The 13,339-nt window shown below is 40.8% G+C and overlaps 1 protein-coding gene across 3 annotated transcripts in view; it reads left to right on the forward strand.

Moving 5' to 3' along the window:
- Nucleotides 1-9,971: 9,971 nt before the first annotated feature.
- The window catches only part of cpeb4b (cytoplasmic polyadenylation element binding protein 4b), a 28,070-nt gene continuing 24,702 nt past the window's right edge, over nt 9,972-13,339 (forward strand). For all 3 annotated transcript variants that reach the window (XM_026329266.1, XM_026329267.1, XM_026329268.1), the window contains exons 1-2: nt 9,972-10,386; nt 11,245-12,479. In XM_026329266.1, coding sequence (XP_026185051.1) covers nt 11,292-12,479 — 1,188 coding nt within the window. In that variant the 5' untranslated portion in view covers nt 9,972-10,386; nt 11,245-11,291. The remainder of the gene's footprint in view (nt 10,387-11,244; nt 12,480-13,339) is intronic.

Genomic DNA, 13,339 nt, shown 5'->3' on the forward strand with positions numbered 1-13,339 from the left:
TCATGCCATGACTGTCTCACTGTGCTCTGCTACATTTTCAATTAATACAACCTGAAATCTCCACTAGGAAAAAGATTTACATTACATAGGTACTTACTCAAGGAAGCAACATGTCACATATTAAACGGAAAAACAAACAGATAAAGGTAAAATATTTTCAAACATTACTTCTTGCTGCAAGATCTTCATTCTTGATGACTTTCAGGCTACTGTAATATTTGTTGCCATATCTCAGTTGCTGAAGCAGTTTTTGTAGCAGTCAAGCAAAAGTTAGAGCACTGGATTTGATTCTGTGTCATAAATGCTACGCTAAAGACCGACACACACAGCCCCCAGAGCAGGTGTCACACTCATATTCTGATAAAAGTAAAATACAAATTCATGAGGGCAAGATCAAGAATAATTTGGTTTACTGTAGAACAGAACAGAACAGAATAGAATAGAATAGAATAGAATAGAATAGAATAGAGATGAACAGAAGCTGAGTGCTGCATGGTCATTGAGGTGGCTGTGGTTGACTTGGCAACCAAATCTCTTTAGGGTTGTTGAGAGAAATAGACTGATGATTATTAAGTTGTTTTTTGCCTTGAGTGTCTAATTGTATGCATGTATGTAAGTATACATTATGTTTGGATGTTTGAATATGTAGTTATAATTAGAAGACAAATAATCTATAGTCGAATAATCTTATTACACACATGCACCTGCAGTACTGCAAGTTGTCAGGTTGAGTTTTTTTCTCCATCACAGTTTGCTGCATACTGTTGTCATCAAGCGGATGCAAAACTCTGCTTGCTGTTTCACTAAAAGCCTGATGGCAATTGCATCGTGACAGCAATGCAGCTATCCATTTTAGTTTCTGTGCCGCCTCCACCTCCACCTCTCCTCCTCGTCATCCTCCTTCTCTTTCTCCCCCGCTTGCTAATCATCTGTATTTTCTTGGTGCTCATCCTCCTCAACACTGTCATCCACCTCCTCCTCCTCACACTTGCTTTCTCTCTCTCTCCCCTGACTCATCATCCTTGATCATCCTTCTCCTCCTTTTGTTTAAGACACAGGACCCTGGGGACTCAAGGATGCAGTAAAACAAATCTGCTGGACTTAAAAGTCTTTCACCAAAATTTCTGTCACATAGAATCCCCTCTACTTAAAAATGGAGTTGATCAGTGTTGCAGAGCTACTTTACCATTCTGACTTCTGTCAGTGCTCCACAACATCCATTGTATGAAAATATGCTAGGCTAAGTGTGCTGATGTCTGTATGTACATGTGGAAAAGCTGTGGGTGGACCGTTCTGATGTCCAGAGGCTGTGTCAGTGAGGTTGTTAATGTTTGATAGGGTTTGATCCAACCATCTGTCCACCACTGGCTAAGAGAAAGAGACGGGGTTAAAACAGACGGCATGAACACAGATAGTGATTAAAAAATAAATGAAATATTGCTCTAATGTGTTTGCATGCAATACCAATTTCACATTCAAATTTGTAAATGTGAACGGTTTCATTAATTTGTTCCATTTGATTTTAATAGTACTATATTAGACGTTTGCTTTCCATTTATTGGCTCTTCTGAGAGCACCATTGCAGATGATCAAAGGATATGCTAAAGAGCTTGTTATGGATTTTGTAAGGTATTGACTTTTGGGTGCCATGACATTTGTTTATGAAAGCATGTTATGATTAATGTATGCTAACACAGCACATACACTACATGTTTTTGTGTATGATTAATGTATAATGAACAGATATGCTTGAATACACATAAAAATGCGCTTTTGTTTGCATGTATCGGGAACTTTCGCGACCTATTACTGCTACAGGATGCATGATCAGCACCCCCACCCACCAATTCATATTGTCACATTGCTCTGAGCCTCCCATGACCTCAGAGGCTAGTGACTGGCTGAGCTCCCAGCCAGTGAGATTTTAACAGATTGATCATCTATGTGTTATACTCCAATCAATGGCTCTAAATACCAACGGGCCAGATGAACTCGGCAAACTAAGGTCAATAAACACAACAGATCCTGCGGGGGGCCCTGAGGGCTTTGGGTGGGAAGGATCACTGTCTTTACTAAAAGCTCCAGCCTCACACTGTCACTCACCGGAAAGGTCACAAAGTCTTTTTGCTTGATAATAATGCTAACGCAGCTCGTACAGCAATCACCCATCCAGACATCAAATAGGATTAATGAAATCCCTAAACTGTTGTGACCTCCTGTGCACCCTGACCTTTCTTTTACAATAATCCTTCCTCAGATCAGTTTGAAAACCTCTCAGTCTGAGATCAGCAGTTTGATAGCAGATTCATCTTCTTATGTAATTTTCTCCTTATATGCAGAAACCAACAACGTACAAGAAAATACTACCCTCATGATTCAAGTTGAGGAACCCAGCAATCAGATGCCTGAAACAAAATGTGTTTGATCGACCTCTAATATGCAGCCAGGTCATAATACTGACAGGCTCAGAGGATTACAAACCTAAATCCACATCTTAAAATGTGCCTGTTTGTTTTTCTGAACCAAGTTTGAAGAAAGTTGAGGAATGAGGGTGAGAGAGCAAGGTTTCAGTACATTATGACTGAGTATGATAACCTCAGTTAGCTTTTGACTGGCAAAGCTCTAGGTCTAAAGGGACCATAGTGAGGAGAAAAATTAACACAGAACAATCTGGCTTTCAGAATATAAATCTTTGAGAGGGAGGAATAACTTCCAACTCCCTCTGATTCCTAATATAAAAGACCAGATTGACCTGATAAAATGCACCACATTAAACATTTTTTGGCATGAATAGGGATAAAATATTTACTAAAATGTCAAACTGTTCCTTTAAAAAAACAATTTTTACTGCGCATGACACGCATTTGACACAGTAAAAAAGGAGCAGAACATTTTTGTTGACTTGCCCGTTGATTTTGGCATCTAGGTCTAATCCTGTAACACACAGGGGTCGGGGCTTATGATCTGTACCTCAACCAGCTCCGAGAGGGCGATCGGCTTGTAGTGACTTCACTTCTGTGCAGTTGTCATGTGGTCCATCTTTACATACAGCCTCTGTTTTAGACAAAGACACAGAAAGATACACTGATGTTGAAGGTTTGCATCACTTTGCATCATACAAACAATATTTCATTTCAGTGTCAGTAAGTGCCAGAGGTAGACATCTCAAAATCAGGAAGTGAATCTACCTGAATGGCTAGATTCTACCAGGGGAGGATATAATGAGACTATGCAATACAAGTAAATACTGCCCTAAATAATTTGAATGAACTGGCAGCTTTATTTCTGTCTGGGAAATGCTAAACATCAGCAGTGACACAATTATTACAATTACTTTTCCATTTTATTAGTAGCATGTACAGTACTTTACTTTGTATGCAAAAAAGATAAACTTTATTACTCCCCACAGGAATATTCAGGTAATCTTGTAGCAAAATAATAAGTAGTAAAAGCAGACAGTAACAGTCCACTATGTTGGTTAGTTAGTTAAAATGCACAACATATTAAAATGTTTCCATTAAATATGCAATGAGAATGATAAGTGGCCAAGATACATGTATGTGGTGGGCACAAAACACACATAATGGTCCCCACATGATGACTTTAAAGCAATGCATGTGGAATGAAGCAAAGCCCGAAATTCTTTAACTCTCGGTGCACAGTGGAAGAAACTCAGATTTTGGGGGATTACACACTTGCTGGAGGCAGTAACATGTAGTCTTGTCTGGAAACCACCACCGGTAGTCACAGCATGAACATCATTCAGACTGACTTTCAATATATCTGCCGGGCTGAGACAAACATCACAGTACATCCCAGTATCCTCGAAGGTACAGCTGTGTCGACTGATAAGAGACCCTTGGAGCTCCATCTCAAAGTTACAGTGATCTGAAAATGAAATATAAGACTAACCTTCTCTTTTTGTGTGTTTGCCTCCACACACACAGACAAATAGACAAATGTGCACATTCCCAAGGAAACTGGCCTTATATCTTAATAAGCAAAGTAGCTTCACACACACACACGCACACACACACACACATACACACACACACACGAGTGACTTTCAGGACTTTAAGGAGGACTTTCCATTATTGATGAGACCATATGCTCTGGACCTTTATTGGGGAAGGGGGGTGGCTCAAGTCTGCTTGACTCAGCATTCCTCTGTCCATAGCTCCTTCTTTTAGCCTCTGTCAGCAGCTGTGTGTGTGTGTGCGTGTGTGTGTGTGGAGGGGTATCTGTACAGACACAGGAAAGAGAAAACAAGAGAAAGACAAACATAGACAATGAACCCCACACAGACTGACCTTACAAAAGACACAGCCAAAGTGGGTATACAACTACGAGGCCAAACAGACATTTTGATCCAGTGTTGTAGGTCAATAATAATTTCCAGAGGCTTCAATGGAACATCAGGGTTTGGTGTAGGTCCCTCCAAACTACAGAACAATCATTTTTCATATAGTTAAGGCAGAGATAGTAAATGTCACATTACATTCTTCCTCAGAGAGACATGCATTTGTGTGCTAAATTTACAGAAATCCATCCAATAATTGTTGAGAGATTTCAGTCTGAGCCAAAAATAGTGTAGTGACTAACAATACCATTCATAGAGCCATTCTGCTGCAAGTCATTCTGGGAAACAGGAAGTCACTCTACTAACACTTGTTAGCATATTGAGGAAACATGATTATACTATATAGTCATATATTTATTATATAGTATATTATAATCCATATTACACCATTTTCAGAAAAAATATTTCATTGAGATTTGACTTATTTGCTATTTGCACCTCACATGATAAGAAAAAAAACAGATCAAGACAATCTAAACATCACATCCACTACTGTTGTCCTGGCTCCTTCCAGCCAGTCACAGAGCCAGACTTATCAGCCACAGAGAAGTGCCTAGTAAATGAAACCACTCCTGCTTAAGAGGCACACTTCCTTGATTGATTTTAACACACATCTGTGCACATTCTTTAATTATACACACTGGCACACACACAGCCCTTTGGCAAATTTCCAAATGTTTTTCTCATGTGGATTCATAAGAAAAGTAAAGATGGAAATGGATGAAAATAAGCAGCAGAATCCATTTTATTATGGCCTATGTCACATGAATGAACAAGCCGTCCAAATTGCCATGGCAACAACTAATTCACACACTGCACCCATTGAGTGTCACATATCGTATAAGAATCACCAATATACTTTTTTTTAGAGCATATCATTTTTTTTTCTGTATCTATACACTTGACCTAATTTCTGCCTGGAGGGATCAGTAACATTCTGGGTAAACCAAGACACATGTTCAGTCCATGTCTAAGTAAAAAATAAAATCTCATTTCACTCTTTTATTACACTTTTTGGCAATAATCTGTGCTGTTCTCACTTGATTATCACAGCTACCACCAGGGCAAGAGTGAGTACTAATTTTCTGTGTCAGTTACAGTAATTATGCTAATTTTGCCAGTTTTCTCTCTGAAGTCGATGCCCCTCTAAATAAAATAAATTCCATTTTTGCATTTTTTCAAAAAGTTTTTCTATATTACTTGTCATATACAGTTACACCACAATCATAGAACTGAGGAAAGAAAAATGGGTCAAACAACAGATTTTCCAGGTTTACTGCAGTACAAAATGTTGAATTTTGAAATATATGTTAACTCACTTAACCACATATTTGCTCAAGCTAATGTGTGGGTGTACACACACATGCACACACACAGACGTTGACACAACATTCACAGCCCCCCCAGTTGGTGCTCTGTTCTAATTTATTATCCCTTCTATACTCAGTGGAGTCATGAAATCAGCCACACACACATACACACGCACACACACACGCACACACACAAATAGTCATACCAGCCCATTACCTGGCACACACCTCCATGGCTTATTTAGTATGGAGGCCCTATAGGGTGAGCACAAGAGCACAAAATACACTGAATGAAAGAATGATGCGAAAGGTCACAAAAAAGCCCAGAGGAGAGGAGTTATTCTGTAAAAGTAAAGAAAGTTGATGTTTTTTTTAACTTTCTATTTCACGCTGAGGCTCTGCCACATCTATGAAGTCTTCTTTGTGTGTGGAGATTATAAGTAATAGTGTTGAAAATCAATTCAAAGAACCTTAAATCTTTGTCTTTCATAAAGTAGCCCATTTCTGTCATAGTGTTCTCAAGATATTTTAATGGAGACACTTGTGGTTGTTTGTTTAGATCTATCCCTAGTTCCACTCTGCCTCTGGTCTCTTATCCTTTCCTCTCAGCCCTGTACCCAGAGGTCTACATTATGTTGTGTTACCACGTTCTCACTGTTTTGTTAGCGGCATTTACTCTCTCTGAATATTTCATAGGATGTAGACACAGGTTTACAACAGCACATCATGAGGCTTTGTTATGTTGTTCAAAACTGTCTATCTCTCTGCAGCACCGTATATGCAAACATTTACATAACTTACACAAATACAATTGCTGTCAGGTCAAAACCTTGTATTTCCCAAATGTCATCTTAGAACAGCCTTGTGTTTAAATGAATCACAATGCAACTTTGAGTTTTCTAATCACATAAATGGACAGGACCATTTTGCCCACCATCATGGCAGCAGACTATAGTTTAAATTGAGATTTTAAGAATTAGACCAACAACTTTGTAGTTGTGAGCACAGCATGTACACTTAGGCACCACTAAGCACACATAGAAATGCACACTTGCTCTCTCTTTCTCTGCAATACACACACGCATACACACACTCTGGGAGGAATTGCACCATAATTATGCCTAAGGTAGAGACGATTAATTTTTTAATGGATACAATGTTTTATTCATAGCACCTATCCAGTCTTGGATATGGCAGAGCAGACACAATGCATTTGCCAGAAAGAGAACACATGGTTAATCTGGCTGTTAGCAATTTCATACAGTAGAAAAATTAAACACTCATAGTAGCTTTGCACAGTAACATTTTACACTGCTATTGTAGATACAGAATTATAGATTGCATAAATATCACAAATATGCAAGTCATGCCTCCTCTGCCTTGTGCTGCATTTTCTGCTGCTCTGGACATGAAGAAATTGATTAAAAAATGTGTATGTGATAGAAAGTGAAAGACAGAGAAAAAGGCAGGAGGAGAGGGTGTTGTCTCCTGAGTGAGGCCAGTAAGACCGGTTATTCTGTCCTAGAAAGCCATTTACCAGACCAAGCACTCTGCCTAATCATCCACCCTACTGTGAGAAAAATTCTCTGCCCTATGCAAAAGATACTCTGACGCAAATTTTGGACTCTTAAATGTTAGTCTTTCCTCCTGCAGCTTCTCACCCTTCAGCATATGATTAAGATTTCTCTCTGACATGTTTGCTCATGGAACAGAATGGAGATTAGAAAACATCACAAATGAAAATATACAGTATAATTGAAATACGTGTTTTAGGATGGAATTGCTGTACTGTGTGTATAGAATACATAATGCAGTTGTATTATATCACTATCATTAGACAATAACAAGACTCCTTATGTTAGTCCAGAGAAAATAAGAGATTTCTATTCTTCTGCTATTAAGTATCGCAGTATTACATTTAAAAAGAAAATGAGCAGTAAATTAACATACTGTGTTAGATACTTGTATATTTGAAAGTCACAGAGCTTTGGGCTTTGTTCTAAAATATAGTTGAGCTTCAGTGAAAACCAGCTGGGTTTGCTGTTATGGTTGACAAACTCAAATGTTTGACAAGGTTTAGATTCTTAACGTCACTGTTTTCAGTGCTGTAGTTAAAGGAATGGATAAATAATGAAAGGGAGTGAAAATTAAATTAAAATGAATTTGAAATTTATACTGTGGATGTTTGCTTTAAATAGTTTTTCATCAAAGTATTATTATCAAAATAAATGGCTCAACATTTTAAGCTTCCACATTCCACTGTGTATATTTCACAGATATTTGCACAGCTTGTGACAGTTGGTATTTTGAATGTGAATAGTGTTACTATCAGACATCAGTAATCCATTTTTTTTAAATCGGATTACTTTAAGCTGGTCACTTCCTAACCTTGCCAATACCTGCCATCCATCCGCGGTGTCCTGCTCATCCTTTCTGTCCACATTTAAAAATGCAGAGCCCTACAGAGTCCCTAATTTATCACCCTCTCCCAGCTGGACTTGAAGTGACAGATTTATTAGATAGCCATTTGCAGCTGCATGTAACACTGCCAGATGAGGGTCGGTGAGAATGACACAGTCAAAGCTATTTGATGACCTCAAGGTGATAATGATTGCACAGGAGAAAAGGACACCGAGGAGGACAGAGAGAGAGAGATAAAGAAGCCTTGGGAATGGTGTGGGCGGCAGGTAACGGAGGAGAGAGGGTTGGATGGTCAGACATCTGGCAGGGTAGCTGGGATATGCTGTGATATGCTAGGGGAACTAGGAAGGATTGAAATGGTTGTGTGATAATTCACAAGATAAACTGTTATATCAGATGGAATACTGTGTATGCAGGGAGTAGTTGCAATGCTCAGGCTATTTATTAAACACAGGAGGAAATCCGACAGGTACTGATTTGTTAAAGTATGAGTTTGACATTTTGGGAAACATGTTTATTTGTTTTCTTGCTGAGATTTAGTTGAGAAGATTGATACCACCCTCTGTCCATTAAATATGAGGCAGCAGCTGGCAGGCAGTTAGCTTAGTTTAGGATAAAAACTGGGAGCAAGGAGAAACATCTAATGTGGCTGTGTCGAAAACAAAGATAAAAACAAAAACAGCTACCACCACCTCTGAGGCTCACTAATTAGAATACCATACCATGTTATATTTATTTCTGGCTTCCTGGCAACCTCACAGTGACAGGCTTCAGGAAGGTAACCGCAAATAGACATAACTTTCTGTTTTTACACCTTGGATTGGTTTTTGTGCAAATGAAACATTCGAGACTCAACATATTAATATCTATGCTCATATACTGTATAGATAAGTATTGATTTATTTTATCTTTGGATGGAACAGTGCTATCTGTTTCCCCCATTTCATTTCATGTCTCTATGCTAAACTAACTGTCTCCTGTCAGTAGCTTCAGGTTTAACCTGATGAGTTTTTGACTCGAACAATTTCAGAAATTCCTTAAAAGCATGCCAATATGGGATCATATATACAAAATCATAATATCATAATACAAACTAAGCATGTGAATTAATGACGTTTGAAGCACATTTTACAAATATGCAGTATTCATGTGTAGGAATATGGAGTTACACATGATTTATGTGATATACTGTAAGTGCATGTCATTCTGAGACATTTCACATGAGGTGAAGGGGTGATGAAATTCACACAGCTATGTTACATTATAGATCATTTTACTAATGCTACTGTAGAGTTGTATATATGGTACTGTCTTTCTTGTAATATGTCCTTTGTAACAATGAAATGATGTGTGAAAAAATGAGCCTCATGTTTTATAGCTTGAGCAGAAGAAATTACAGGAGGCAGTGATGGGAGTGGGATGTAAAGAATATGAGCTAGGGTGATCACCCTGCAATAAAAAGATACCTTAAACAACATAACAGCAAAAACTGCTACTGAAATGATGCTCTGCTTTTGTGTTTCATTTCTAGTTGTACCCTCCAGGACCAGAAAAGGCTTTTTCTGAGGCACTGCCGTCATGTCGATCTGTGTGTGTGTGTGTGTGTGTGTTTGTGTGTGTGTGTGAGGTGGGGGGGGGGGTATCTCAGTTTTCTCACGACCTGATACCGACTGCATCGTGAAAGAACGGAACCGTGCAGAAATGGGACTTTTATGATTCTGACCTCAGTGGGCGGTACTCGTAGACAGCATGGGTGTATAATTGGTGCATGGCCGGTCGTTCACCCAATCACATATCGAGGTGTGGCTCTCTTGGGGCGGGGCCAAGATGGAAAGGGGCGGTGCTAGAAGCGGAAGTGTGTTTCGGCTGATCTCTCGCTGTCATTCGGCCACGGTCGGTTCCAGGAGAGAGGGGCAGCCAAGAAGCACACAGAGATCGGCTGGCTCTGTAGAAAAGACGGCTAGCGAGAAAAGATACTGAAATCATACGAACAATGAAACCGGTCCAGTGAGGCTTGTCACAGAACCCGCGGCCGAATATATCTCGCACACTGCCACGTTAACAAAGCTCTTTGATGATTATAGCTCAGATTAGAGACGGCAGATAGAGAGCTGTGTCATTGAGCAGGCAGGACACGTCAGGAGAAGGGAGAAAAAAAAAAACTGACCGACTGCACTGATCGAGTCGGCTATCATCGCCTCTGCTACCCGTTTTTTCAAGGACACCACCTTGCTGTCAGTCCGAGGGAAGGATCTCGACAAAGATATCGCCGAGGTCGAAGGTGGTGATCAGAAGGTGAAACAAAATTTATTTCGCCTGTGTTTAGACTGTCCAGCTAGCTAGCATTCGTGCTAACGGTTAACAGCTAGCTAGCTAATGTTAGCAACGGGTGAAAATGTTAGCTGGGCAGCTAACGTACTAGTTACTTAAACCGCTTGACCGTTGGCTGCTACACCACAGGTATAGAGTTGTTTATTACTACTCTATAATATGCGACGCTTTTCAGTGGTCACATTTCGATCATAGCAGACAAGTTTATAACTTATATCTGATCAGTTTTGAGGTTGGGCTGTCCACAGACTCCAGGCAGCTGTCAAACAAGGTCGAGTGTCTTTTCTGAACGTTCGGATGGTTTATTGTTCATGTTTTCAGCATGAATTGACATTGTGCGCTGCCGTCTTGTCATCGTGTTATACTGTTGGTAATTAATTGTCTGTCAGTTGGTTTGTGTCAGGAAAACGTCTCCAAATGCAGAATCTGTCGGCTCGACACAGCAGTGTTTCTAGCTTTGCTGGTGGCTGCCAGTAGCTCAGCTGTAGACTTACAGGCTGGCAACGTCACGGGGTTATAATTAACTAAAGTCTAATGTAATATTAACTGTTTGGTTTTGTTAGCATGCCCAGGGTAATGAGGGTAGATTTTTCGGTGCAAGAATGAGCTCATTCATGTCAGTGTTTATTATGTGGTTATTACATGTCTTTGAGTTTTCTATGGAGGTAAAACAGACGCAACGGGAAAAAAAGATCCTTTCTGTCACTAGGAAATGTCTGTGTCCACCATCTAGTTGTTTCTAAATCCCTTTATTTGTAGTGGAATAAGAGGGGCAGACTGCTAACTCAGTGCATGCCATCCTGTGTGCTCTTCTCTTAATAGGACCAAACCATCACGGGATAGTATTTGTGTGTGGGGGGAGAAAACAAATGGGGGATTACGGGTTTGGAGTCCTAGTTCAAAACAACACTGGCAACAAGTCTGCATTCCCGGTCCGAATCCACCCGCATTTGCAGCCCCCACACCATCACCAAAATGTGTCGCAGAGCCCTGCTGCTTTCATAAACAGCACCACGGCCGCAGGGAATGGCACCACTGGAGGCTCTCCCTGGCTCTTCCCTGCCTCTGCCACCCACAACAGTGTGCAAGACGAAATCCTGGGGGGTGCAGAGAAGCCCAAAGCACAGCAGCAACAGGAAATGCAAGAAACGCAAGAAAAGCAGCAGTTGTCCCCTGGGAGTCACCAGGAGAGTGGAAGTGGTGGTGGGATAATTTCAGAACTGGAAAAAGCCCGGTCAGAGGAAGCCAAGGCAGACAACGGCACATCTGAAGGAAGTAATGGAAAGGAGAAGCAGCTACGTCTAGAGTCTCCAGTCCTGACAGGATTTGATTACCAGGAGACATCTGGTCTTGGGGGAACCGGTCCGGTCCAGTCCAATACAACCTCATCATCACTTAGTGGCTTCAACAACTGGTCTGCTGCCATCCCACCGGCACCGTCAACCATCATAAATGAGGATGTTAGCTTCTTCAATCCAGCTTCTGCCAACAATGGACCCCTGCTGTTCCAGAACTTCTCACACCATGTCAGTCCAGGGTTTGGAGGGAATTTCTCCCCTCAGATTGGACCAGCTGCAGCCTTGTCCCAGCACCACCCAGCTCCCCCACCACACCCCCATTTCCAACACCCCCACAACCAACACCAGCAGCATCGGCGCTCCCCGGCATCTCCACACCCTCCGCCACCTTTTCCACACAGAAATCCGGCGTTCAGCCAGTTGCCGCATTTGTCCAACAGCCTGAATAAGCCCCCATCCCCCTGGGGTCCTGCTAGCTACCAATCCCCATCTCCATCTCCTGGTTCCTCCACCTCCTGGAGTCCTGGAGGAGGGTATGGTAGTGGTAGCAGTGGCTGGGGAGGATCACAGGGCAGAGATTATCGCAGAGGGCTGAATGGCGGGATGACCCCCATCAACTCTATCTCTCCATTGAAGAAGACCTTTCCTAACAACCATGTGGCATCCCAGAAGTACCCTCGAAACAGTCCTGCAGGCTTCAACCCTAAGTCCTGGATGGATGATGGAGTTGGTCGCAGTGATAACATCTTCCCCTTTCAGGTCAGTGTGTTTGTGAATGGTCTCATTCTGTGTTTTAGTAATTGTTCTGGCCTAATAATCCGTCAATTACCTTAAATTCGGGCTTGTGCACCTAAGCATGTGTCGGCAGCGTATGTGTTCATGATTTGTGTGTGAATATTTTTCACTGCTGTCTAATTAAACATTAACGAGTCATTTATGTTAGCTGTTAAGTGTGGTACTGTATGTGTTACAGCTACTATTTTTAGACATGGGGGTGGGCATGGATTTAAATGATGCATTTGTTACCATGTTAGTTAGAAATCAGTCATTGGGCTCTGCACTGCCATAGATGTGTGTGCCTGATGATGACTAATATGGTTCTGTCACTGCAGTGGTGTGTGACACGTTTACGAGTTGGGGGGTTGGAGGGAGGAGAGGAGAGGGGAGTGGGGGGAGAAAAAGATGGGGAGCAGAATATGGAAAATGGTAGCGGAAGGTTTAAAATGGGTAAAGTGAAAGTGAGTACACAGTGAATGATTGTAGGAATGGATGAACAAGAATGAAGAGATTGAGATGTAAAGACAAATGTAGATAAAGCCATGAAGAAGAAATCATCATCATGATAGCACTTTCAATCAAATCAAAAAGATAAAAAAAAAACAACATAGCAATAGTGGTAATATTGTTGCTTGATAGCCCAAGCTCTCTTCTCTTTCTAAAAAGCAGGATATTAATCTTTTTTATTTTTTGAAATGAAGTCTTCATTTTTCAGGTTTAACGCAGACAGTTTTGTTGAAATTACTAAATATTAGCAACTCATTTTCAAAATGCCAGCCTATTCACAAAGTGATTTTGGTAGCTGGGTCCACGCACAATAAAAATGAAGATCACATGTAGAA

The sequence above is a fragment of the Mastacembelus armatus genome, chromosome 14 (assembly GCF_900324485.2).
Source record: "Mastacembelus armatus chromosome 14, fMasArm1.2, whole genome shotgun sequence".
Classification (NCBI taxonomy): domain Eukaryota; kingdom Metazoa; phylum Chordata; class Actinopteri; order Synbranchiformes; family Mastacembelidae; genus Mastacembelus; species Mastacembelus armatus.